General features: G+C 52.5%; 2 protein-coding genes across 2 annotated transcripts; both read left to right on the top strand.

Annotated features, from left to right (window-relative positions):
- Positions 1 to 17: 17 nt before the first annotated feature.
- POLR3K (RNA polymerase III subunit K) lies at positions 18 to 3,378 on the top strand. The gene is made up of 3 exons (XM_057748396.1): positions 18 to 210; positions 1,613 to 1,700; positions 2,798 to 3,378. The coding sequence occupies exons 1-3, from the start codon at positions 100 to 102 to the stop codon at positions 2,923 to 2,925; spliced, it is 327 nt and encodes a 108-aa protein (XP_057604379.1). The 5' UTR covers positions 18 to 99; the 3' UTR covers positions 2,926 to 3,378.
- A 4,793-nt stretch (positions 3,379 to 8,171) lies between these two features.
- IL9R (interleukin 9 receptor) lies at positions 8,172 to 20,486 on the top strand. Its single transcript, XM_057750449.1, has 9 exons — positions 8,172 to 8,222; positions 11,934 to 12,047; positions 12,375 to 12,486; positions 12,581 to 12,759; positions 13,253 to 13,398; positions 13,686 to 13,887; positions 14,357 to 14,462; positions 15,777 to 15,861; positions 18,775 to 20,486. Exons 1-9 carry the CDS (start codon positions 8,195 to 8,197, stop codon positions 19,270 to 19,272), a joined length of 1,470 nt encoding a protein of 489 aa, XP_057606432.1. The 5' UTR covers positions 8,172 to 8,194; the 3' UTR covers positions 19,273 to 20,486.
- Positions 20,487 to 24,583: the final 4,097 nt, after the last annotated feature.

The following is a 24,583-nucleotide window of genomic DNA, read 5'->3' as shown; positions in this document are numbered from 1 at the left end:
GGGCGGGGCGGCTGTCGGGACCAATGGAAGTTCGGCGCATCGGAGCACCGGCGCCGAGCGGCCGCGGGAGCTGCCGGGAGCGCTGCGCGGGTCGCCGCGATGCTGCTGTTCTGTCCTGGCTGCGGGAACGGACTGATAGTGGAGGAGGGGCAGCGCTGCCATCGCTTCGCCTGCAACACCTGCCCCTACGTGCACAACGTCACCCGCAAGGTGGTCCCCGGCTGGCCGCGCGGCACGCGCAGCGCGGAGGCCGAGCTCTCGAGGGGCGCCGGGCCTGACCCTAACCTTCCCCGCCGGTTTTCTGCTTGCGTTTCGCGTTCGGCGGGCTCTCTGCCCGCAACGCCAGCCTCTCGGAGGCGCTCCCGCCCGGTATGGGCACTGCTCCCGGGGCCTGTGCACGGCTTTCCGCCCTGGTCGCTCTTCCTCTAGGTCCCCGTGTCACTCGTTGCTCGTGTCTTTACCTAAAGGATTATTTAAAATTGCAGCCTCTTCCTCCGTTTTATCCAACTTCCCCTAATTTTGTTTTTTCCATGGGATTTATTTGCCTTCCCATACGCTTTATTATTTACTTAGGCGCTTTGTTTATTAATGGACATAAGCTGTAGGAGGGTAGGGATTTTTCACTTTTGTTCCCTCTTATGTTCTAATCTGAACATCTGGAACGTATTGGATGTTCTTACGTGAGTGATGCACACTGTATTATAATTTGCTACTCACCCTCGAAATTCATCTTTCCTTCTTAGAACACCTTTTATTTTTAGAAGTAGAGTAAGTTGGCGCTACCTTATTCTTCCTCTTTTTTATTTATTTATTTATTTATTTATTTATTTATTTATTATTTTTTGGGGGGGGTACACCAAATTCAATCATCTGTTTTTATGCACATATCCCTGTATTCCCTCCCTTCCTTGACTCCCCGCTCCTCGAGTCCCCCCCACCCTCCCCGCCCCAGTCCTCTAAGGCATCGTCCATCCTCGAGTAGGACTCCCTTTGTTATACAACAACTTCCCACTGACTATCTATTTTACAGTTGGTAGTATATATATGTCTGTGCTACTCTCTCGCTTCGTCTCAGCTTCCCCTTCACCCCCTGCCCCCAGCGCTACCTTATTCTTAATGTTTGTATACTATCCTACCGTATAGCTGTGTTGTGGGAGTTCAGAGTCTGAAACTATGCGAAGGGTGACATTTCAAGGACGTCTGGTATAACTTGGCAAATAGTTAGAAAACTCTTTGCCTGGGGAGAGTGGCCGGGCTCCTCTTTGGCTTCAGTTGTATTTGGTTCTCTTATCTTGGGTAACCAAGTATCTTAGGTGTGGGAGAAGAGGGTCACATCTAAGCTATTTTTTCCTTCTTGTTCTGTTGCTTCATCCAGTCCTTGCAGAGATCTTTTCTCTTCTCTTGGGGACATCCCCATCGTGGATCCTCTAAATTCTGATGGATCACCCTGCTCTGTGACAGCAGGAACTCTGCTTTCATTTAGTATTCTTCCAGTCCATGTTGAAGGAAGGAAGCAGTCTGGGGAGACACTTGAGGGCAGGTATGGTTTGGTAACCCAAGTTTGTGCCGTTCACTTAGTTGGAGAGCCTGAAGGCCTGCTGTCGTTTATTAGGTAACAAATCGGAAGTATCCAAAGCTGAAAGAAGTGGATGATGTGCTTGGTGGAGCAGCTGCCTGGGAGAATGTTGACTCTACTGCAGGTGAGAGGGAAAACCTTTTCCTTTCCTTTTCTTTCCTTTTCTTTTTTCTTTTCTTTTCTTTTCTTTTCTTTTCTTTTTTAGCTGTGTCAGGTCTTAATTGCAGCACGTGGGATCTTTTCTCGTTGCTGCGTGCAAGCTTCTCTCTAGTTATGGCGTGTGGGTTTTCTCCCTCTAGTTGCGGCATATGGGCTTAGTTTCCACGCGGCATGTGGGATCTTAGTTCCTCCACCAGGGATCCAACCTGTGTCCCCTGCATTGGAGGGCAGATTCTTTACCACTGGACCACAAGGGAAGTCCCTTGATTCATTTCTGATAGAGATAGATGTGACCAGAAAGGAGAGGGAGCCCTAGACATGACCTGTGTTGAAAGGAGGAAGAGCTAATGTGTGATCAGTATTGTCTTTTTCCCCCAGAGAAAAACATCTAGATCTGCTATGTTAAAAATCTAGCATTGGCAGAATTTGTCATTAGGAGATGAACTACATACCAAAATGGTGTTTGAGAGTGTTTGAAGGCATTTCCGTCAAGAGCAAGGTTCTCAAATTGAGACCTCAGTGGAAGTAAATATATGCCTTGGAACACTTTGTAAAGATGTGGGATGTGTGGTGAGATCTTGATAAGAACAGCCTGGAGAACTTCTGCCAAGATGGATCCCTAAATTCAAGGGGGCATGGATATGTTGTGCTCTGGGAGTTCCTTTGGGAAGATGAGAGGGCCTGTCCATTGCTGGGTGGTGGAGATGCACTTCTTAGGGGAATCTGCAGGGCATGGATCCCATAATGCATATGGCAGCTGTGTCACCTTTCATGTGGTGTTTCTAGCCAGTCTTCAGCCAGATTTGAAGAAAAGGGACCCATGGAGAGGAGTGTTTTCAAGATCGCAGGCCTCATTGCCTCAGTGTGAGAGCGCAGTGGGAATGGTACTGCTGTTGGAAACCTTAAATCGTGGTGCAGGGCACCCTGGGCAAGGGATTCCAGATGAGCTGGGGGGTGTCTTTGCTGTCTTTCACGTAACGCCTGCTTCTAACATGCATGTTGGTCATGAGCATCATTTCTTTAAATAAACGTGGGTGACTTGTTTGTTTTTCTCATTTCCAGAGCCATGTCCCAAATGCGAACACCCTCGTGCCTATTTCATGCAGCTTCAGACTCGCTCTGCAGATGAGCCCATGACCACCTTCTACAAGTGCTGCAATGCTCAGTGTGGACACCGCTGGCGGGACTAGGGCCAGGGTGGCCCAGCTGCGTCAGCATCTGCTTACCTTATTCCCCAGGGTGGATTCCCAGCTGCGAGTGTGAACTGTCTGTCCTGAGGGTCTTGGCTGGTGTGGTGGAAAGCTAACCCCTTTAGGGTGGCTGGCCCAGGGATCAGGAAATGGAGCCCATCTCCCAGTTGGTGAATTAACTCATTAATGTCCAGGAGCCTGTGTGTGTGGAGAGCAGCATCCACATATACGGGCAGCCCATTTAAGGTCCTGTTCTTCCTCTTTTACGTTATTTGGGCAATTGATATTCTCTCACCGTCAGCTGACACTCTTAAATGTTTACATTGTTTGCACAACTAACGAAGTAAAGCTTACTAGTTTAGTACCTTAGATGTCCCTCAGTGTTTAACTGTTAATTGCAAACTTATTTAATCAGAATTTATTCTGAATATTTAATTAAAGCTAAAAGCCTAATATCTACCTTCTCAGTGTTTTAAATGCCTTAAGAAGTAGACATCAAACCCCAAAACAGGATTCCAAAACTGACTGCTATACTTAGGGCCAAACTGGTTACAAAATTGCTAATAACATGGATTTCAGTTTCTTTATTATGTGTATTCTTGTTTCCTAGGATTGCATTAAACTTATTCGCTAGTATGTTTTTTACACTTTATGCTTTCTGTGTCCACCTTTCTACTCTAAAGAGAAAAATGACACCATGGGTTAGCAGGGGACAGGGTCTTGGCTATTGGTGGGTTGGTTTCTTGCTGAGGGCCTCAGACTTAATTGCTTTTCCAGATCTCTCTCTTTTTTTATTTTACTGAAGTGTAGTTGACTTACAGTGTTGTGGTAGTTCCTGGTGTACAGCATAGTGATTCAATTATACATATATATTCTTTTTCATATTCTTTTCCATTATGGTTTATTATAGGATAATGAATATAGTTCCCTGTGCCAAACCCCTTAATAATGAAGTCTCACTTTTGAAATAATGGGACTTAAATTTATGCCTTTGATACAGACTTTTACTTTTTTGAAACGTTATCTTTCCAAGAAACTATTAATCTGTATGGGTCACAATGTTTTCCTGTTGTTAGAACCTGTTGACCAGGTCCTGAGCCCATTGTGTCCAGTTGGTTCCGTTTCAGAACAGTTTGTGCTGGTTTTGCAAATGTGGTTTTATTCTGTGGGTGTTATCTTCAGTGTCTTCTCCCTGTGCTGTTAGTTTTGTCTCCTCAAGTGCGTGTTCTCGTTTTCGTTTGTGGTTGGAGGCAGGGTGGTTCAGTGGTGAAGATCTTGTCCTCTCAAGTCAGCCTGCCTGCCTGTCCAGTTGCTGAATCTCTTTTGTTTCGTCCTGTGTAAAATGGAGTTAATGATAGTCTATTTCAGGGGTTTACAACTTTTTCTGTGAAGAGCCAGGTAGTAAGTATTTTGGGTTTTGTGGGTCAAGAGTCAAAAATCTAGGAAAACATAAGAAAACAAAGTCTTATAAAGAAATCCAAAATGTAATCCTATAATATTTTGTAATGCAGGTCCACTGGTGAAAGGAATAGATACCTTTTTGCATAATTGAGGTTCAGAGTTAGTGTTCCTCATCATCAAAGTTGCAAACATGCGTCTCCTCATACTGGTACAGGGTGCGAGAGCAGAGGAGGTTCACCCTTGACATTGCTTGTGGATTCACCAGTTGCAGTGTGGTGAGATATGCAGATGTTTTCCTCAGCGTGTTTGCGGGTGAATAATGCAGTACAGACTTACAGGCTGTGAACGTTGATTGATCGATTGATTGGCCGTGTTGGGTCTTTGTTGCTGTGCATGGCCTTTCTCTAGTTGCAGCGAGCGGGGGCTACTCTTCATTGTGGTGTGCAGGCTTCTCATTGCAGTAGCTCCTCTTGTTGCGGAGCACGGGCTCTAGGCTTCACATGTCACAACTACTTTGTGGCATGCGGGCTCAGTAGTTGTGGCTCACGGGCTCTAGAGCACAGGCTCAGTAGTTGTGGTGGACGGGCTTAGTTGTCCTGCAGCATGTGGGATCTTCCCAGACCAGGGATCAAACCCATGTCCCCTGGATTGGCAGGCAGATTCTTAACCACTGCACCACCAGGGAAGTCCCTGGATACACTTCTTTAGTTGCTGCGATCAGACACAATTAAGTATTAAGTCATCATCAGTAAGTGGCTTTCCTTGCTTGGTTAAGGACGAGTCACTCAAAAATATAATTCGTTTGCCTCGTTCTCATTTGTGGTTTTTTTTTGAAGGAATTCTGTTTTATGTTGAGACTCGTGCCAGTGGCAAGTGCTGCGTCTGGTAGCATTCACCATTGCTAATGTCGTTGCGTGATAGACACTCCTCTGCCATCCAGTTTGCTGACAGAATACTCCACACTGCCCTGTGCCTTAAAAACATGACATGGAGAGCCCGCTTTTCTTATTTTGACATGATGGGTGTGTACTCATAGGAAGCAAAAAAAAAAATTGTGATACAACTGTATGGTGGCCTGTGAAATGCTGTTAAGATCACTGCTGAGCTGTGAGCAGGCAGAGGAGGGGCTGGAAGCCCCGTCACCACCACTCTGCTGTCATGGCGTGAGAGTGGCTGCAGACAACACGAAGGGGTGAGTGTGGCTGTGAGTGAAGCTGGACGCTGACATTTGAATTTCATGGTAATTCTACATGTCATGTAATTCTTTAAATGTTCCCCCCCCCCAAAAAAAAACCATTAAAAATGTATAAACCATTAAATGGTATTAATGTATACCATTTAAAAATGTATAAATTATTTTATATTTATTTATTTATTTATTGCCGCAAGGCATGGCTTGTGGGGTCTCAGTTCCCCAACTGGGGGAATCTTAAAAAAATCTTATTTTTTTAAGATTTTCTTTTTGATGTGAACGTTTTCTAAAGTCTTTATTGAATTTGTTACAGTATTGCTTCTGTTTTATGTTTTGAGTTTTTGGCCATGAGGCATGTGGGATCTTAGCTCCTCGACCAGGGATTGAACCTGCACCCCCTGCATTGGAAGGTGAAGTCTTAACCACTGGGCGGCCAGGGAATTCTCTGTATAAACTGTTTTTAGCTCACAAGGTTTTTTTAAAGGGTGGGGTGGATTTGGCCCGTGGGTTGTAGTTTGTTAACCTCTGGTTTATGTCACAGAGTTGTGAGGATTTATGTAGCTTCACGTGTAACATCCTTAGGACATGTCTGACCAATGGTGTATTGTCTGTGCCTTTTCTTGCACGGGCTGGGTTTAAAAGGGTATTTGGTGACTCTGGTTGTATTGTCCATCATGGTTGTTGTTTTCCTATTTCTCTTCATCTGTTATGGGAGGCGGCGGGGCATCAGGTTGCGCCATCAGGACATTCTCTGGGCAAAGGGGCACTGGCCTCTTCCTGCATCTAACTGCCCATGATTTCCCAGCTTTGTCACGTTTTTGGTCAGTCCTTGTGGGGTTGTGGTGTGGGCGGTGTGTGGTTTGCTGGTCGCAAGGTAGTAAGCTCTAGCCTGACAGAGAGAAGGAAGCTCTCTGATAAGGATACTAAGGAAGGGATGGCTCCAGTGAGTATCAAAGTGTGTGCTTATAATAGGTAAGAGAGGGGCCAAGCTAATTGAAGTTAAATGTTAGAAAGAAGTATGATTATGTCGCTGCTCATTCTTGGGGTGTCTCGCAGATTGAGCCTTTGATTCCATCTCTCCATGGGTCCTGATTTCTCAGATTCTAGGTTCTGGAAACCAGCTCTGGGGTCTGCAGACCTTGCCCCAGATGCTTTGATGCACAGAATACACACATGCACACTCATACTTAAACGCTGGCACACTGAAATGTGACCTTATTTGGTACCCCAAAGAACATACAGCCAATAAGTATATGAGAAGATGCTTATCTTCACTGATAATCAAGGAAGTGCAAATTAAGACGACATTGAAATATCTTTGCCTATCAGATTAGCAGAGATTTAAAAGACTGATAACATATACAGTTGGTGAGGGCTACAGGCACTTTTTTTTAAATTTTAAATATTTATTTATTTATTTGGCTGAGTCGGGTCTTAGTTGCAGCCTGCGGGATCTTTGTTGCAGCCTGCGGGATCTTTTGTTGTGGCACATGGGCTCTCTAGTTGCGGTGCATGAGCTCAGTAGTTGCGGTATGGGCTTAGTTCCCCCGTGGCATGTGGGATCTTAGTTCCCCAACCAGGGATCGAACCCTCATCCCCTGCCTTGGAAAGCGGATTCTTAATCACCGGACCCACCAGGGAAATCCCAGGGCTACAGGCATTCTTAGGTGTCTGGTGGGAGTAGAAGTTAACACATTTTCGGAGAGCCACTTGGCAATATCTGTCATAATTTTACAACGGTCCACCTTAGACCCAACAGTTCCGCCCCTGCCCATTTTTTGTACAGTACTCATCCCGGTGATTAAAGATTCAGGCTTGGAATTGTTCACTACCTTCATTTAAAATAGCATATATACACCCAAAACTAATAGAATATGTCAATTATATATAATTGTGACGATTAAATTGAAGTAACGTATGTAGGCAGCAATCCAAATGTCCATTAGCCGGATTATTAAACTGTGGCCTGAATCACCAGTAAAGGCGTGAGGTGGGTTTTTATGTGCTTCCCTAGAAAGGTTTTGAAAAGAGCCAGAGCAGCAAGGAGGCCACGAGCTCACAGTGAGAAACAAGGCCATGAAATGTGCACTTGTTAGAGCTTAGACATGATCTGGAGGGACTTGCGCCTAACGTCTTATAGCAGCGGCCTCTTTGAGGTCAAAGGGGACTCCCGTTTTTTATTTCCTTCCTGAACTGAGACTGCAGCACTTTTATGTTTAATACCCCACCCACCCCAGCGCTCATGGATCACCTGAGCTGCACCTCCCAGGAACCCTAGGAGACAAGACATGCTCTGTGCCTGGTCGGGGTCCTCGCCTCCTGGTGCTAATTTAATGCATCTCAATGGTGTTTCTTGAGAGGAAGACAGCAGACCCTCATCCGCCAATCAATGGATGGGTCACAAAAGTCCACATTTGGCAACTTTCCGTTTCTGGGGAGTGAATGGTAGGGTTTATGACGGGGGTGACAGTCGCTTCTCACCCCCACTTGGGACAGCTGCTCGGCTGTTCTCGTGGTTTCAGATGTGGGCGGCCTGTGTGAGCCTGCTGTTTGAGGCTCACGTCACTGTGCAGTTATCTCCCAAATCAGGGTGAGGGACTTTGTTGCAAATGCAAGGGGCGGTAGGGTGATCAGTCACCTCCAGGGCTGGAGGGTTGGGGACCAGTCAGACTTGCTATGGGACCTAGCAGATGCTCCTGGGAAGGTGAGTCTATAATCTGGGCTTCTCAACCACCCAGGTCAGCGTGAACTTCGGGAGACAGAGGCAGGTGGCCCACCATCCCAGGCCCCAGGAAGAACCTAGGGGCCACACTCGGAAGGGAGGGGTGGCAGAGCGTTTGGGCGGCCGCCCTGGTTTACCGCCTTTGGTGTCCTGGCCTTGGGCATCTCCCAGAGACAGGAGGTTTGCAGTGCTGAGCACAGGACTCCGGGCTCTCGTGTCCAGGCCTGTAGGGGTCACAGGTGCCTCTGGGCAGAGACAAGGCACTGAGCTTTGTAGTTCCTGACCTTTGTGGGGACAAGTGAGTGGGTGTTCTGCGGCCAGGTGGTCTCAGCCGTGACGACCTCAGGTGGAGCTGGGGTCCAGTCCTGGGGTTGGTGAAGCCCCTTCTCTACCCTAGAAGAGGAACCAGGAGTCTGTGGATCTGCTTCGGAGCTGTGGGCGGGGCAGCGGGTGAGGGTGGGATTCCAGGAGAGCCACTCAGCCAAGCAGAGAGAGGGGAGGAGAGGGTTCCACTCAAGTCATGTTTTAGAGCCCTTCCCAGGGGCTCACGGCATTAGCACCATCTACCATGGGCAGAGGTGGACTTTGGGGGGGTTTCAGGATGTTTCTTCCACAGTGAGGGGCTGGGTGCAGGGGATGCAGCATAAATCAGGTTCCTGTCCTGGAGGAGCCTGATGGAGGGGCGGCGCATACCAAGCCTTGATGCCAGGGCTGCAGGGGGCCGGCGAGGGACGAGCAGGGGCATCGCTTCTCCCCGTTTAGCCCCAGGCCTGTGTCAACGTCCTTCTTCCAGCCTGTGCCCATAGCTACTGCCTGCCCGCCCCCGCCCCCGCCCCTGTCCTAAGCTGGCTGGGCCTGGCTCGGGGGTGTCCGGTCTGGCTGGGGAGACAGCCTGGGGGTCTCGGGGGCTTCGTGAAGGCACGTCATGCAGAAGGCAGCCAGGCAGAGGGGACCGTGTAAGGGCTCCTCCTGAGGCCCCTCAGGTCCTCTCTGTGCTCCTCCAACTTCCACCCTCAGCCCTCCTCCCTCTGCCCTGGGCCCCACCACGTGTGTCCCCGTCCACCTGAGGCCCCTCTGCATCCAGCCCTTACCTCTCTCCTGGCTCGAGCCTGGCCCTTCCCTGTCTCCTGGACATCTACCCCACCAAGGCGGGCGCCGTCCGGCTCAGCCTTCTTGGAGGCAGGGAGCAAGTGTGCCGTGGTGCCTTCTCCAGGCTCTCCGCAGCTGGCCTTGACCTCTCCTGCTCCCTGCCCTTCCCCAGCGTGGGAAGCAGAGTCCTCAAGCACTTCTGCCCCACAGCGTCAGGTCCCATGGTACCAGGTGTCACCCACATGCGCGCGTGGGGCCCGGAGTGGGAGCTGCCCCTGCTCCCATTTCCAGCTCAGTCCCTGTCTCCCCCAGGTTCCAGCTGCTTCTGGGGAGCCAGGACTTGGATTTCTTCCTCCTGCCCCAGCAGAGGGGACAGTGGTGGATAAGCGTCCATCGAAGCAGCAGCCTCCATCCCATCCCCCTCTGTGGCTGCCAGCTTCTGGGGTGGGCAGGGAGAATAACGGGGTACCCTTGACTCACCATGAAAAAATACAGACTGTGTGAAAGGGGACAGGAAGTGTGTGCAGTAATTGCGTGAAGCCAGTCTGGAGGGCGCCCTGTGATGTACTAGCCCCACGACAGAGGCCTGCTCTGGCCTGGCGTTTCGCCTGGCAGCAAGTGAGCGCTCGGAGCGGAGGGACGAAGTCTGTCTGGAGACCTGACCCTGGGGCTGGCAGCGTCTGTGGGTCCCAAGGCAGGGGTCCACCTGCAAGGCAGCCTGCGACTTCGTGGTGGGCCAGGAAATGAGGGCAGGCAAGCTGTGGGGCCAGACCTTGACCCAGAGGCCAGGGAGAAGATGGGGTTCTGAGAAGGGACCAGAGTGGTGTGTGCTGAAGGCCATGTCCATGGCCCTGATGGAAAGGGGTGGTGCTGGGTGGACATGTCAGCCAGGCTCCCAGCAGGATGAGAGTTGTGAGGGGGCGGCTCTGCCCGAGGGGCCAGATGCTGGGTCCCGTCCTCCTGCAGTCACAGCCGTCCCGTGACCTGGTCTCGTCAGAGCTATGATTAGGCCTCTCTGGGGCCTCTTCCAGGACCAGGGAGTAGGCAGGTGGTGTTTCTGCCCCACCTGGCCCAGTGTCTGTTGCCAAGGATGGGGGTGGCCCTGCCTTAGTGCCAAGGAACCTTGGAGAGAGAGGAACTCACAGGCTGGTGTGGGAACTGGTGGGGCATGTGCCTCAGGCCAGGTGACCGGTGCTCATGACCCGGCAGGTCTGGTGTCTCTGGGCCTCGGCCTCCTAGTCCGTAGTGGGGTGGCGGCCCCGCCCTGCCCAGCTCCCCAGGTTTGGACGGAAGCATTGTGCAGAGGAAAAGCAGGGGCCCTCGCCCTAGATGGCCACGTTGCTGTGTGCCCTGCCCACCTCTCCCCAGAGTGGGCCTGGCCTGCTACTTCACACGAGAGTCCTGTGTGGGTCCTGTCTTCCCCATGCCTTCCCCTAGGGCTGGCTGAGCTTGGAGCCTCCCCACTCACTACCCACTCCTGAGTCAGCCTTTGGCCGCGCTGACCGTGGCCAGGTCTCGCAAGTGCAGACGTCCCTTCGCTGCTGGGGCAGTGGCCGTCCCCCCTGTAACCTGGGCCAGCTCTTAGCCGGGCAGTGCTGGCTGTGCCTGAGCTGCCCCCATCCTGGTGCTCCCTCTGACCCTGGTCCTCATGCACCCTGAGAGCCAGCTGCTGCCAGGCTGCCCATTTCCATCCTGTGTCTGCGGCAGCCTCTCCAGCTGGTTGTGGTAGGTGGACGGGTGGGGTCATCCTGACTGTTGACCTTGATGGGTCCACAGAGAGACTGCGGGGGGCGGGGTGGGAGCACGTCTGCTACCAGGTGAGGGTATGTGGCTCTTGGAGCACTTCCGTGCTGTGGTCTGTGCACGTCTGCTTCCTTATCACCCATCAGGCTTGCATAACCAGATGGGTCCTGCTTCCTGCGGAGAAGCTATCAGTGTATCATCTGGAGCTGCAAATGGGGCGACAGGGTGTCGGTGGCCTGCTCACCCCCAGGTGCTTCCTAGTACCCAGCCCGCATCTCCAGGGGTCCTGGGCTGGCACCCCTGCACTGAGAGCCCTGCTCCCAGGGGTGCTTTCCTCTGTAGGGCACCTGGGGACAGGTGTGTGGCAGACAGAGTGAGGGAGGTGCTGGCTGTCGGATGGACACTCCGCTGCCGTCCTCCTCCACTCTCCTGGGGCAGAGCACCAGGATGGGAGGGGCCCGCTCCCTTGTCAGTGATCAGGGACTGTCCCCCCCGCCCCACGTGGCTCTGGTGGGAAGTCGCATGGCGGATGCACCTCATTCCGTCGGCCCAGGTGGTTGTTGTCCACGACCCTGTTCCCCCAACCCTGCCTCCCCTGCAGAAGGGGACCTGGGCCCAGGGCTGGGGGGCCAGGCCCAGAGAGGCGCCTGCTGGGCAGACCTGGACGCCTGGCTGAGTCAGAGTCCAGTGGCCCCGGGAGGCCTGAGCTTGAGGTTCTTGCTGGTGCCTCTCGGACAGCAGTGCTCCGCCTCCTTCACGGGACAGGGTGAGGGTGTAGGTGGTGACCTGCTCAGAGCACCCCTCCCGGGAGCACCCACGGGGGGCACTCCCCACACAGCCCCTCATCCCAGCCCCTTCCAGGTTGGAGTGTGCACAGTGAGGTCCTGATGCGCGAGGTGGGCACCTGGCTCCTGACCTGCACCTACATCTGCGCCTGGGTCGGCTTGGACATCTCTGTCCTGGGGGATGAAGGAGGTGAGGGCTGGCACAGTGTGGGGTGTGTGGGTGCTGAGCTGGGGGCAGGACTGTCCCTGTCAAACTCCACAGGGAAGGGTTTGGTTTGGGCTGTGGGTGCCTGTCTTCCTGAGATCAGCCAGGGCTTCAGCCCCACCCAGGTTACATGGCTCAGAACCCATCCCCTGGGGGTCTCCCAGCCCTGCCTATGGTAACTTCTCCTGGGCTCATTCTCTGGGGGCTGCCCTGTTAGAGGGGTCGGCTGCCAGACCCTCCCCCCGCTCCTCCCCTTCCCCCAGCCCTGCCCCAAAGCAGCCACTGTGGGCTCGCAACCGTCACTGTCCCCAGGGCCGGGGCCTGGAACGTTCACCTGCCACAGCAACAACATCCTCAGGATTGACTGCCACTGGTCTGCCCCAGAGCTGGGCCAGGGGGCCAGATCCTGGCTGCTCTTCACCAGGTGAGGCCGGAGGGCAGGGGGAAGAGGGCAGGGGTGGGGGTAGGGAGCCGGGCTGGTGCGGTGGCCCTTTGGTATTGACACATGCCCTTCCCAGCAACCACGCGCCAGGCAGCAAGCACAGGTGCGTCTTTCGGGCCAGCGTGTGCACCGTGGAGCTGCCCCCTGAGGAGGTGCTTGTGCCTTCTGACAACTTCACCATCACCTTCCACCGTCACGTCTCTGGGAAGGAGCAGGTCAGCCTGGTGGATCCACAGTACCTACCTCGGAGATACGGTGAGGCCTGGGTCGAGTGCTTGGCCGGGAACATCCTAGCTACACGAGTCTGCCGCCCGTAACCCCCAGAGCCCAGTCAGTGCTCCTGATCCAGGGCTAGGAGCAGGCAGGGCCCCCGGGAGGGGAGGCCCACTGGTTGCCAGAGGGGTAGGGTTTTGGAGAAGGATGAAGGTGCAGGGCTTTGAGTCGGGGCAGGAGCCACAGTTTGAGTCATTTGGAGTCTACTTCAGTCATAGCAGGAAGGACTTAAGTAAGAGACTAGGAAGAACTTCCAACAGCAGCTTAGATATGAAACTCACCTTATCTGGCTGCAGGGGCAAGAGAAAGTCATTTTGTCTCGTCCCGCCGGGTTCTTCTCTGGACCCGTCTGCCAGTGGGGCCCCTGCTCTGAGAGGGCCTTGGCCACGCCCCCTGTCCTTCCCGGGACTCTTTCCGAGCCCCAGTCCTGGGTGCGCTGGCCCACACACCCTCATGTGCCTTCATTCTGTTTCAGTGAAGCTGGACCCTCCCTCTGACTTGCAGAGCAACATCAGCTCTGACAACTGTGTCCTGACCTGGAGCATCAGTCCTGCCTTGGAGCCGCTGGCCTCACTCCTCAGTTATGAGCTGGCCTTCAAGAGGCAGGAGGAGACCTGGGAGGTAAGGCTGGGTCTGCCTACCCTAGAGGCCTCTCTCTGCTGGGAGCAGCAGCCAGGGTCACTCCTCGTCCCGCCTGGGGTGATGTCCCCTTGGAATGATGAGGAGGGGAGTGACGGGGGCCAAGGGCATGTGCGTGCAGGTGTGGTGGGCGTGCCTGTGTGGGTGAGTGTGCATACAGGTGGATGCGTGTAAGCGTGTGGCCATGTGTGAGTGTGCCCGTGCGTGTGCGCACATCCTCGAGGGCTGACGGACCCAGTCTCACCCTCAGCACCTCCTGTCCTCAACAGCGGGCTCGGCACAAGGGTCACATCGTCGGGGCGACCCAGCTCAAACTTGAAGCCGCAGAATTGGACCCTGGTTCCGCCTATGAGGCCCGGCTGCGTGTCCAGATGGCCACGCTGGAGGACGCGGCCGTGGAGGAGGAGCGCTACGAGGGCTCGTGGAGCGACTGGAGCCTGCCCACCCACTTCCCCTCCCCCCAGAGACGAGGTGGGTGCTGCCGTGGTGCTGCCTTCAGGAGTCTGAGTGGGGCCCCCCTTCCCCTTCCTGGGACCCCCTCTCTGAGGCGGTCGTGGCCGTTGACCGTCTTCCCCTGGAGGTCTGAGATGTGTGAAGGGGAAACACCCACCAAGCACTGGGCCTCCCAGGGACCTGCAGTGCGAGGTCTCCCTGGAGTGAGTGTGGCCCGGCTGCACGCCAGGCCAGTGCTGCTGTCTCTGGAGGCCGAGCCTGGCCTTGTCTGCTTGGGGGGTTGGGCTGACCCTTGTGCACAGAGATGCCAGAGAGGGTCTTGGACCCTGGTGACCTTGTGAATGGGAAAGGCGAGGCCCAGGGTGCGTGATTCACCCATGGTGGTCTCGCAGGCAACACAAACCTTCCATTTTGGCCCGAAGCCCCTGTCTGGGTGCCTTTGCTAGGCAGTTTGGAGGAACACAGCCCTGGGCCCTTCCTACCATAGGTCTCCTGGTCCCAGCTTTGGGGCAGCCCGACAGCACCCTGGTCGCTGTGTCCATCTTTCTCCTGCTGTCCAGCCTGACCTACCTGCTGTTCAAGCTGTCACCCAGGTCGGTAGCCGGGAGTGTATGTAGGAGTGTGTGCATGTATGTGTGGGAGTGTATGTGTGGGTGTGAGAATTTTTGTGTGCATGTGTGTCAGCAGCTGTTCATGTGTGTGTGTGTGTGTGTTTGTGGGTGTGGGGTAGACGGCGCATTGAGGGCCCAAACCTGCAACCCCTCCCCCCACGCTCCTGGATGGGGAGTGGTTTTCAGTCCTCTGCCCCGGACCATTGGGGAGTTCCCAAGTTGCCAGGTGCATGGGGGTGGCCCAGGCAGTGTGGCCCAAAAGAGCCCTGGAGGGACCCAAAGTCACTGAGGCCAGGTCACCTAAGCCCTTGTCTCCTGCCTCTGGAGGTGCTTGGCGCTGGCTCATTGCTGAGTGGTTCTGTGGCGACAGTGTTGGGCATCTGGTTTCCACAGGGCCCTGTTCCTGGCCCTGGTGGATGCCACGGAGAACCAGATGAACACAAAGACCCTCCTGAAACAAGCCATCACACATGTCAGCTTATGAGAGGGGGTACAGGGGCCACGTCCCGCAGGAGAGGATCCCACAGGAGACCGGCTGGGCACGGATGGATGGGTAGTGGAGAGGATGAGAGGGGGTTGGACAGAGGCAGCCTGGGTGGGGGTTTGCTGGGCAGGGCCCAAGGCTAGGGAAGGATCAGGCTTGTCCTTGGGTCAAAGGAAAGCGCCTGAAGTCTGGTTGCGCGGAGTGTGATCTGGTTTATGTTTTGAGAATGAATTTTCATGGTACAAGTGAGGAGGAAGACCTGCAGGGTGGCCAGCGCTGGGGTCCAGAGGGAGGCGGTTGTGTGAGCAAAGTGGAGGGAGTGACAGGGTCTCAGGACGAGAAAGTGAGGGGGCGGATTCGATGTGACTGGTGGCCCCTGATACCACCCTGGGGTGGGCAGTCAGGCCAGGCTCCAGGGGAGGCTGGTGTGGTTGATCTGGACCTGCCCGGGGTGCCACCCTCAGGGGAGGACCAGTGGGTCCTGGACAGGTAGATCTGGTGCCCGGGGAGAAGTCTGGTGGCGTTCCCGGAGGTGCTGTCTCCCTCTCAGGTGGAGGACACAGCTGGTCACCCCCACCCCTGAACTCCCCATCACCACTTGCCCTAGAGGGACCCATGTTTTGGCGTAAATCAGTTCTGTGGGATCATTAGTGAGGGAGCCGCAGGTGCCAGGTGTCAGGCTTGGACCCAGTGAGAGGAGAACCTGGCAGCAGCACTGTCAGGGCAGGGCTGCCCCTGCTGCCTGGAAGGAGCTGTGTTCCCGGCAGTGACCTCCTAGAGTTGGGCCTCTGACTGCTGTCTCCTGGCCTTAGGATGAAGACAGCCTTGTACCAGGACGTGCCGTCCCCAAGCCCGTTCTTCCAGCCTCTGTACAGTGTGCACAACGGGGACTTCCAGGTTCGTGACCTGGTGGGCCTGGGTTGGGGGCGGGGCCGGGGCCGGGGTGCCCAGATGTCTGGCCTGCCCAGGATGTGGGCTTTGGGCGAGGGTTGGGGGCCTCTGTCAGTGCTTTGAGCTTTTTTGGTATCTATAGTGGTATATATAGTATATATGTAGTATATATACACACTGTGACTCAAACGGGCAAAAAAATTAGCTTTATTCTCTGTTGCTGAGTTCTTTTTCTTCTCGTGTCTCTGATTCTATCGCTGATGGAAAAAAAGTAAAGTTTCTCATGCCATCATCACTGCCTTTTCTGGTTTGCAGCAGCCCTTGGAGGTAAATGGTCAGTTCAAGGTGGCAGCTTGGGGGCTGTCTTCACTCGGAGACGTCTGTGTCTTGTGCCACCCGTGGGGCCCTCCCTGGTCCCTGGGCTACTCTGGTGGCCGTTGTGGAGTGCCTGGGCCCTCCCAGTCCCCTGGATAGCCATGAGTTGACCCTACGCCCCCCACCACCCGTCGTGGTGCGCTAGTGGGCTCTCACAGGCCATGACCTGAGAACAGCCTGGGGGGCCCATTGGACCCTCCCTGCCGGCCTGGTAGCTCCTGCTCCACAGGCAGGAGGAGGGGGAGGAGGAGCTCCACGGCTGGTCCCTGGTCTCCACCCTCTCGGGCCCCTCACTCTGGGCAGAGGACAGAGGCGGTGCTTCCCGGGGTCTGCGGCCCTGCGCTGCCCAGGTTCTCCCCCACTGGCTCTGTGTGGCTGCCTTCCTCCTGGCCCTTTCCTCTCGTAACAGGGAGTCTGGTTTTCAAGATTGTCATCCAGAAATATAATTTGAAGCTTAAAGCTGAGCACTTTGTCAGCTGCATGGGGTAAAGGTTCTGAGGTCTTGGACTCCTCTTCTGGGCTGCAGGCACCCAGCCCCTTCTCTGTAGAACCACAGCGCCTGTCAGGGTTATTTAGACCCCTCGGGAGGTGGTCTGGAGCCATGAGCTGGCTCTCCAGGGGGCAGGACAGTGATGAAGTTGTGGTATGTGGGGCACTCGATGGAGACTCCTGGTCCCACCTAGGGAACCGCTTTCTTTTTTTTTCCTTAATTCTTTTCCATTACGCTTTATCACAGGATAGTGAATATAGTTCCCTGTGCTGTACAGTAGGACCTTGTTTATCCATTCTATATGTATAAGTTTGCATCTACTAACCCTGAACTCCCAGTCCATCCCTCCCCCACCCCCTTGGCAACCTATAAGACAGTTCTCTATGTCCGTGAGTCTCGTGTCGTATTCTAGATTCCACGTATAAGCGATCTCATGTGGTATTTGTCTTTGTCTGACTTACTTCATTTAGTATGATCATCTCTAGGTCCATTCATGTTGCTGCAAATGGCATTATTTCATTCTGTTTTTATGGCTGAGTAGTATTCCATTGTATATATATACCACATCTTCTTTACCCATTCATCTGTTGATGGACATTCAGGTTGTTTCCATGTCTTGGCTATTGTGAATAGTGCTGCTATGAACATAGGGAGGTATGTATCTTTTTGCATTAGAATTTTGTCAGGGTATATGCCCAGGAGTGGGATTGCTGGATCATATGGTAGCTCTATTTTTAATTTTTTAAGGAACATTCATGCTGTTCTCCATCGTGGCTGCACCAGCTTACATTCCCACCAACAGTGTAGGAGGGTTCCCTTTTCTTCACACCCTCTCCAGCATTTATTATTTGTAGACTTTTTATTTGTTTGTTTGTTTGTTTTGTTTTTTTGGCACACGGGCTTAGTTGCTCTGTGGCATGTGGGATCTTCCTGGAGCAGGGATCGAACCTGTGTCCCCTGCATTGGCAGGTGGATTCTTAACCACTGCGCCACCTAGGAAGCCCTAGACTTTTTAATGATGGCTATTCTGACAGGTGTGAGGTGATACCTCATTGTAGTTTTGATTTGCATGTCTCTAATAATTAGTGATGTTGGGCATCTTTTCATGTGCCTCTTGGCCATTTGTATGTCTTCTTTGGAGAAATGCCTATTTACATCTTCTGCTCATTTTTCGATTGGATTGTTTGTTTCTTTGTTATTGAGCCACATGAGCTGTTTGCATATTTTGGTTTTACGCCTTCGTTGGTCGCATCATTTGCAAACATTTTCTCCCATTCTGTAGGTTGTCTTTTCATTTTGTTTATGGTTTCCTTTGCCGTGTAAAAGCTTATAAGTTTGATTAGGTCCCATTTGTTTATTTTTGTCTTTATTTCTATTACCTTGGGAGACTGATCTATGAAAACGTAAGTACAATTTATGTCAGAGAATGTTTTGCCTAGGCTCTCTTCTAGGAATTTTATGGTATCATGTCTTACGTTTATGTCTTTAAGCCATTTTGAGTTTATTTTTGTGTATGGTGAGAGAGTGTGTTCTAACTTCATTGATTTACATGTGGGAACAGCTTCCTTTTGGAAATAGGGGGCCTCCTGTGGCCCCATAGAGGGGTCCAGGTCTGCTGGACCCCTTTTGGGCCTTGGCGCACAGGTTCTAGGCCCAATAGCACCTCCTGTGGTGTGTGTGTGTGTGTGTGTGTGTGTGTGTGTGTGTGTGTGTAGTGGAGTTGGGCTGAGGGGGCCCGGGCTCTACAGCTGCTGGCAGTGCCTGGGGCAGCAGTATCTTCCACCTCGTCACCCACCATCTGCACCCTGGTTCAGGCCTCTGTGAGCATCAGACCCTGTGCTGGGGGCATGGGGAGGGACTTAAAGGGAATGGGGGTCCTGTGCTGAGGCTGGGCTGGCCCATGGGGGGAAGACAGAATGTTCTGGGTACAGGTGCTCTTGGTCTCTGGGTGTGGATGTCTGGAGAGTTTCCTGGAGAAGGAGGGGAGGCTGCTCCCACAGTGAGTCCTGAACACACTGCCTGAGGCCATCCATCCTCTTGGTGTTTTGTTTCAGACCTGGATAGGGGCCCACAGAGCTGGTCCACAGCCCAGCCAGGACAGCGTGGGCCCCCCGCGAGGAGCCTGGGAGGCCCATGTCCAGGAGGCCATTGCTTTGCTCACCTATGACCCAGCGGACACGGGGCCATCAACGGACCTGGAGGAGGAAGGGGGTACTGGCACCGGCCTCCCAGCAGATGTGCTGCCTGCAGGACGTGTGGAGCTGGGGGAGGCGCCTCCCGCCTACCTGCCGCAGGAGGACTGGGCCCCCGTGGGCCCTTGCAGGCTGGTTCCCCCGCAGTCCCAGGGTGGCAGCAGCGACTACTGTGCCCTGGGCTGCTCCGGGGGGGGCTGCCCCTCCACCTTCACAGGAAATGCACAGAGCTCTGAGCTTGGCCCCCACTGGGCCTGTGGCCTTTTCTGTGACCAGCAGAGCCTGGATGCCCGGCCAGGAGGTAACCTTGCGGGCGTTGGTCACAGCCAGAGGCAGGACACTGGGGGATGGGCCGCCTGAGGTCCTCCTGCCCTCAGCAGATGGAGGGCTCCCTCCCCATGGTGCTGCAGCTTGTCCATCCTGGGGAACATGGACCAAAGTCCCTGGAGCTGACCCTTGACTGGCACTGGACCTCCTGTGCAGGGCCACCCATGCAGCGGTCAGACGTCTGGTCTGGAGGCAGGAGGGCTCTCCCCTTCTCCTCTTCCTCCCCACCTGTGGGGAGGGGGCTCTGCCCTCAGCATCCTGCCATCCCGGCCCCCCATCCACCACTTCCCCCGCTGTTTCTGGGCTTAACCCCAGGCCCCTCTGAGAACTGGGGTGTTGGCCCCACAGCCTGTTCTGCCCACCATCCCTTAAAGGGCCAGCTTGGGCCCCGTGGATGCGGGTGAGATGCTGTGACCAGGCCGAGTGTCCTGTTTCTGGGCCTTCCTGAGGTCCCTCCCCTACTGAGATTAAAAGGGACATAGTGGCTGTTTCAAACTGCTGATGGCTGGGAGAGGGGCCCAGAGGAGGGGTGGGGTCTGGCTATTTCTGGGCTTTCTTGGCTCCAGGACTAGCAGGGGGAGGCTCAGTGACCAGCTCCAGGGAGGGCACACTCCCGCCCCTCCTTGTCCTCGTCTTCCCATGACCCCTGGGGGCTGAGAACTGTAGCCAGAGCCCCTGAGAATGAGGGCCAGAAGTGACCACCCAGCAGTGGCCTTGGTCTGTGAAGGGTCCTGCTTCTACCCCCACCCCCATGGTCTGGAGAGAGGGGAACAGGGCAGAGGGTGCCTGTGTCCATCCCTTAGGGCTGACGTAACAAACTGCCACAAACTAGAACAACAGAAATTTATTGTCTCACAGCTCCGGAGACTGGAAGTCTGACATCTAGGTGTTGGCAGGGCTGTGAGGGCACCGGAGAGGATCTGACTCCGGGTTCCCTTCAGCTTGGTAGTTCCTGGCTTGGACAGCGTAGCTCCAATCCTCACAAGGCGTTTTCCCTCTGTGTGCCCCTGTCCAAAGCCCCTCTGTTTATACCAACATGATCACAGTGGATTAAGGCCGACCTGAATGACTGACTTTATTTTGGCTGGATTATCTGCAAAGACCCTGTTTCCATATAAGGTCATGTTCACATGTACTGGGGGTTAGGACTTCAACACATGAATTTCTGGGCAGTGTCCCTGCCTCTGCCAGCCATCTCCTCCTTCCTGCTGGCCTGAGGGGCCGTGGTCCCTCCTGGGGCAACCCCATCATTCTTACTGGGGGCCTTGGGCAGGAGACCCTATCCTGCTGCTGGGCTGTGGGACGTGGGTCTGGTGCCGGGATCCTCCGCCCAGTGAGGGCTGGGCTGAGACTGTCCTGGGGTTGGAGGTGCTGCAGTATTGAACATGGGCTAGTTGGAGGCCTGTGTCCCAGGTGCTGAGCCAGGAAGGGCACCTCTTCGGGGTCTCTGGGGTCCCCTGCAGCCTGAGCATAGAGAAGCACGTGCAGCCCCAGGGCCCTGAAGGCAAAGGTTCTCTGGCTCAGACAGGCATCCCCCTCCCTCTGCATGCCTGTGGAGCCCTGAGGTTTTGTGGGGGCCACAGCAGAGCTGAATCCTTGTCAGCAGGGACGAAGAGGACCCCGCAGGTATCTTTAGTATCCAGAGAATGGAGGGGTGTGGACGAAAGTGAGGGGCAGGCATCCTCCCCTCTAACCAAGAGTAAAAATACCAGCGTGAATTCACTTCCTGGAGCTGAGCCTGGGGAGCCCCCAGCTGCTGTATTTATAACAGCAGCTGCCTGGCTTCTGTGGCTTCACGTGGACCTGGGCCCCCGTGGGATTGCGCAGCTGGGGACCGTTTCCATTTGACTCACACACTTGGTCCTGGTGGCGCCTGAGTGAGGAGCCACTCGGAGGCTGGTGGTTGTAGGTGGGCCACGGCTGCCCCTTAGGACACGGGCTGGGAGTACCTGAGCCAGGTGCCTGCACGCCATGGGGCTCAGAAAACACTAATTTCCATTTATTCCAACGAGACGACCCTTGGAAACCACATGCTGAGATCCCAACGTTGGGAAGATCCTGTGAGCCCTGGTGAAGGGTTGCTGACCCTCGGGCATCTGTGGAGGGGTCAGAGAAGGCAGCCTGGGACTCAGTGTGGAAGCCACTGGTGGGAGAGACTGAGTGGACAGTGTAGCTGGAGCACAGTGTCCAAAGTGTGGCTGGGCTGGGGAAGGCCTTGGAGGCCCGGCCAAGGCAGGGTGAGGGGGGTGAACTCACTGTGCTCAGGGGAGGCTGCAGGTCGCTTTCTCTTTCTTTGGCTTTCAATGAGGTACATTTCACATCACACGAAGGTAACTGTTTTAAAGTGTACAATGCAGTGACATTTAGTTAGTCTGTAATATTTGCAACCATCACCTCTATCTAGTTCCAAGACATTGTCACCCTCCAAAGGGAAATCCCCTGCCCCTTAAGGGGTCACTCACCTCTCCACCCTCCCTCTGACCTCTGGCCACCATGAGTCCACTTTCTATCTCTATAGATTGACCCAGTGTTGATATTTCATATAAATGGAGTCATATAATGCATGGCCTTTTGTGTTCATTTCTTTCTCTTGGTGTTTTTGAGGTTCTTCCATGTTGTTGTGTCAGTACCTCAATACTTTTTTGTCGCCAATATTATTCCTTCAGGTGGATAGACTGTCCATTCATCTTTAGATGGACATTAGGGTTATTTCCACCTTTTCACTCTTGGAAACAGTGTTGCTATGAGCGTTCCTGTACAAGTTTTTGTTTGAATACCTGTTTTCAATTCTTTGTGTGTATTCCTAAGAGTAGACTTGCTAGATTATGTGTTAATTCTAAGATAAAGTAAAAGATAAACGTCTTTTTGAAGAATTGCCAAACTGTTTTCTGAAGTGGCTACATTTTACATTCCCACTGGCAATGTGCCAGGGCTTCAAATTTTCCATATCCTTGCCAACTCTTGTTAGTGTCCATTTTTTGGATAACAGCTATTCTTTTCGTTTCTTTTTTTCTCCTTTTGTGAATTAATTTTTTTTTTTGATAACTACCATTCTAATGGATGTGAAATGGTATCTCACTGTGATTTTGATTTGTGTATCCCTGATGGCTAGTGATGTTGAGCATCTTTTCATGGGCTGTTTGTATATCTTCTTCAAAGAAAAGTCTATCCAAGCCCTTTGCCCATTTTATTTATTTATTTATTTATTTATTTATTTATTTATTTATTTATTTTGGTGGAGGTGCCGGGAATTGAACCCGGGGCCTCGCGCTTTTTGCCCATTTTATATTTTCGTTGTTTACCCCTTTGTTGCTGAGTTGTAAGAGTTCTCTATATATTTTGGGTATAAGACCCTTATCAGACATATGATTTGCAAATATTTTCTCCTATTCTGTAGGTTATCTTTTTACTTTCTTGAGAATGTCCTTTGAAGCACAAAAGCTTAAAATTTTTTAAAAAATATTTATTTATTATTTATTTTATTTTTGGCTGCGTTGGGTCTTCACTGCTGCACGCGGGCTTTCTCTAGTTGTGGTGAGTAGGGGCTACTCTTCACTGTGGTGCGCAGGCTTCTCATTGCCGTGGCTTTTCTTGTTGGGAGCACAGGCTCTAGGCGTGCGGGCTTCAGTAGTTGTGGCACGTGGGCTCTAGAGTGCGCCCAGTAGTTGTGGCGCACTGGCTTAGTTGCTCTGCGGCACGTGGGATCTTCCCGGACCAGGGATCGAACCTGTGTCCCCTGCATTGACAGGTAGATTCTTAACCACTGCGCCACCAGGGAAGTCCCAAAAGTTTTAAATTTTGATGAAGTACAATTTATATTTTGTCTTATTACCTGTGCTTTTTTGTTTGTTTGTTCTTAAATATTTATTCATTTGGCTGCACTGGGTCTGAGTTGTGGCATGCAGAATCTTTAGTTGTGGTGTGTGGGATCTTTAGTTGTGGCATGAGAACTCTTCGTTGTGACATGTGGGATCTAGTTCCCTGACCAGGGATTGGACCCAAGCCCCATGCAAGCAGCTAATTTATTATGGTCTCTGTGCAGTCAAACCTCTCTGCTAATGATAATCTGTATTTTCATCCACTCCCCAGCACTAGCATCACCGCCTCAGCTTCCCCTCAGATCATCAGGCATTAGATTCTCATAAAGAGCATGCAACCTAGTTCCCTTGCATGCGCAACTCAGGGGAGTGTTCGCGCTCCTATGAGAATCTAATGCCACCGCTGATCTGACAGGAGGCAGAGCTCAGGCAGTGATGCGAGCATTGGGGAGCAGATATTAATACAGATGAAGCTTCGCTCGCTCAACTGCTGCTCACCTCCTGCTGTGTGGCCTGTTCCTAACAGGCCACGGACTGATGCTGGTCCGTGGCCCAGGGGTTGGGGACCCCTGCTTTAAAGTATTTGGCCAGTATAAAGAGAGGTGCTGCACATAATTGATGCTGGTTTTTGCTTAGACGTAACGTCTCAAAGCACTTGTCCAAATGCCAAGGATTGTTGGCTTCTATGGTGAGTCCATGTTTAGTTTTGGAAAAAGCTGCCCAGTCGTCTTCCTAAGTGGCAGTACCATTATGTACCCTACCAGCAATGACTGACATTCCTGTGACTAGTGCTATTTTTTTCTTAAGATTTCAGCCATTTTAATAGACATGCAGTGCTATCTCATTGCTGTTTTAATTTGTTTTTTCCCTTATGACAAGTGATGTTGAGCCTTATTTTGTATGCTTGTCATCTGTATATCATATTTGTTCAGATCTTTATATTGATTTTATTGTTTATAAATTTATTTAAATTTATATACATTTTTAATCAAGTTGTTTGTCTTCTAGTTGAGTTTTTGAGTTTCTTTGTGTATTTTGCATAAAACGCCTTTTTCAGATGTGTTTTCCAAGCATTTTCTCCCAGTGTGTGACTTGTCTTTTTGTCCTCTTAACAGAGTCTTTCATGGAGTAGACAGTTTAAATTTTAATAGACATCAGCAGTTTTTTTTCTTTCATGGCCTAGCTTTTGGTGTTTTATTTAAAACTCATATGAAACCCAGGGTTATATAGATTTTCTTCTATAATTATTACAGTTTTGCATTTGAAAAATTATATTTATGGACTATTTTGACTGAATTTTTGTGCAAGTTGTAAAATTTATTAATTTTTTCCCATGTGGTTTCCAGTTGTTTCATAGCCAGTTGTGGAACACACTTTCCTTTCTCTATTTGGGTCCAAATATGAGAGATCTGTAACTTTGTTCAGTCTTACATCATTTAATTTAGGTTTTTAAACAGGTTGTCACTGTCTTTGCTGGGAACTTGATTGGGATTCCATTGAATCTAGAGATAAAGTTAGAAAGAGTG

This window comes from Hippopotamus amphibius, chromosome 9, assembly GCF_030028045.1.
Source record: "Hippopotamus amphibius kiboko isolate mHipAmp2 chromosome 9, mHipAmp2.hap2, whole genome shotgun sequence".
Classification (NCBI taxonomy): Eukaryota; Metazoa; Chordata; class Mammalia; order Artiodactyla; family Hippopotamidae; genus Hippopotamus; species Hippopotamus amphibius.
The sequence above is the reverse complement of the archived record's forward strand: the minus strand, read 5'-3'. Positions and strand labels throughout refer to the sequence as shown.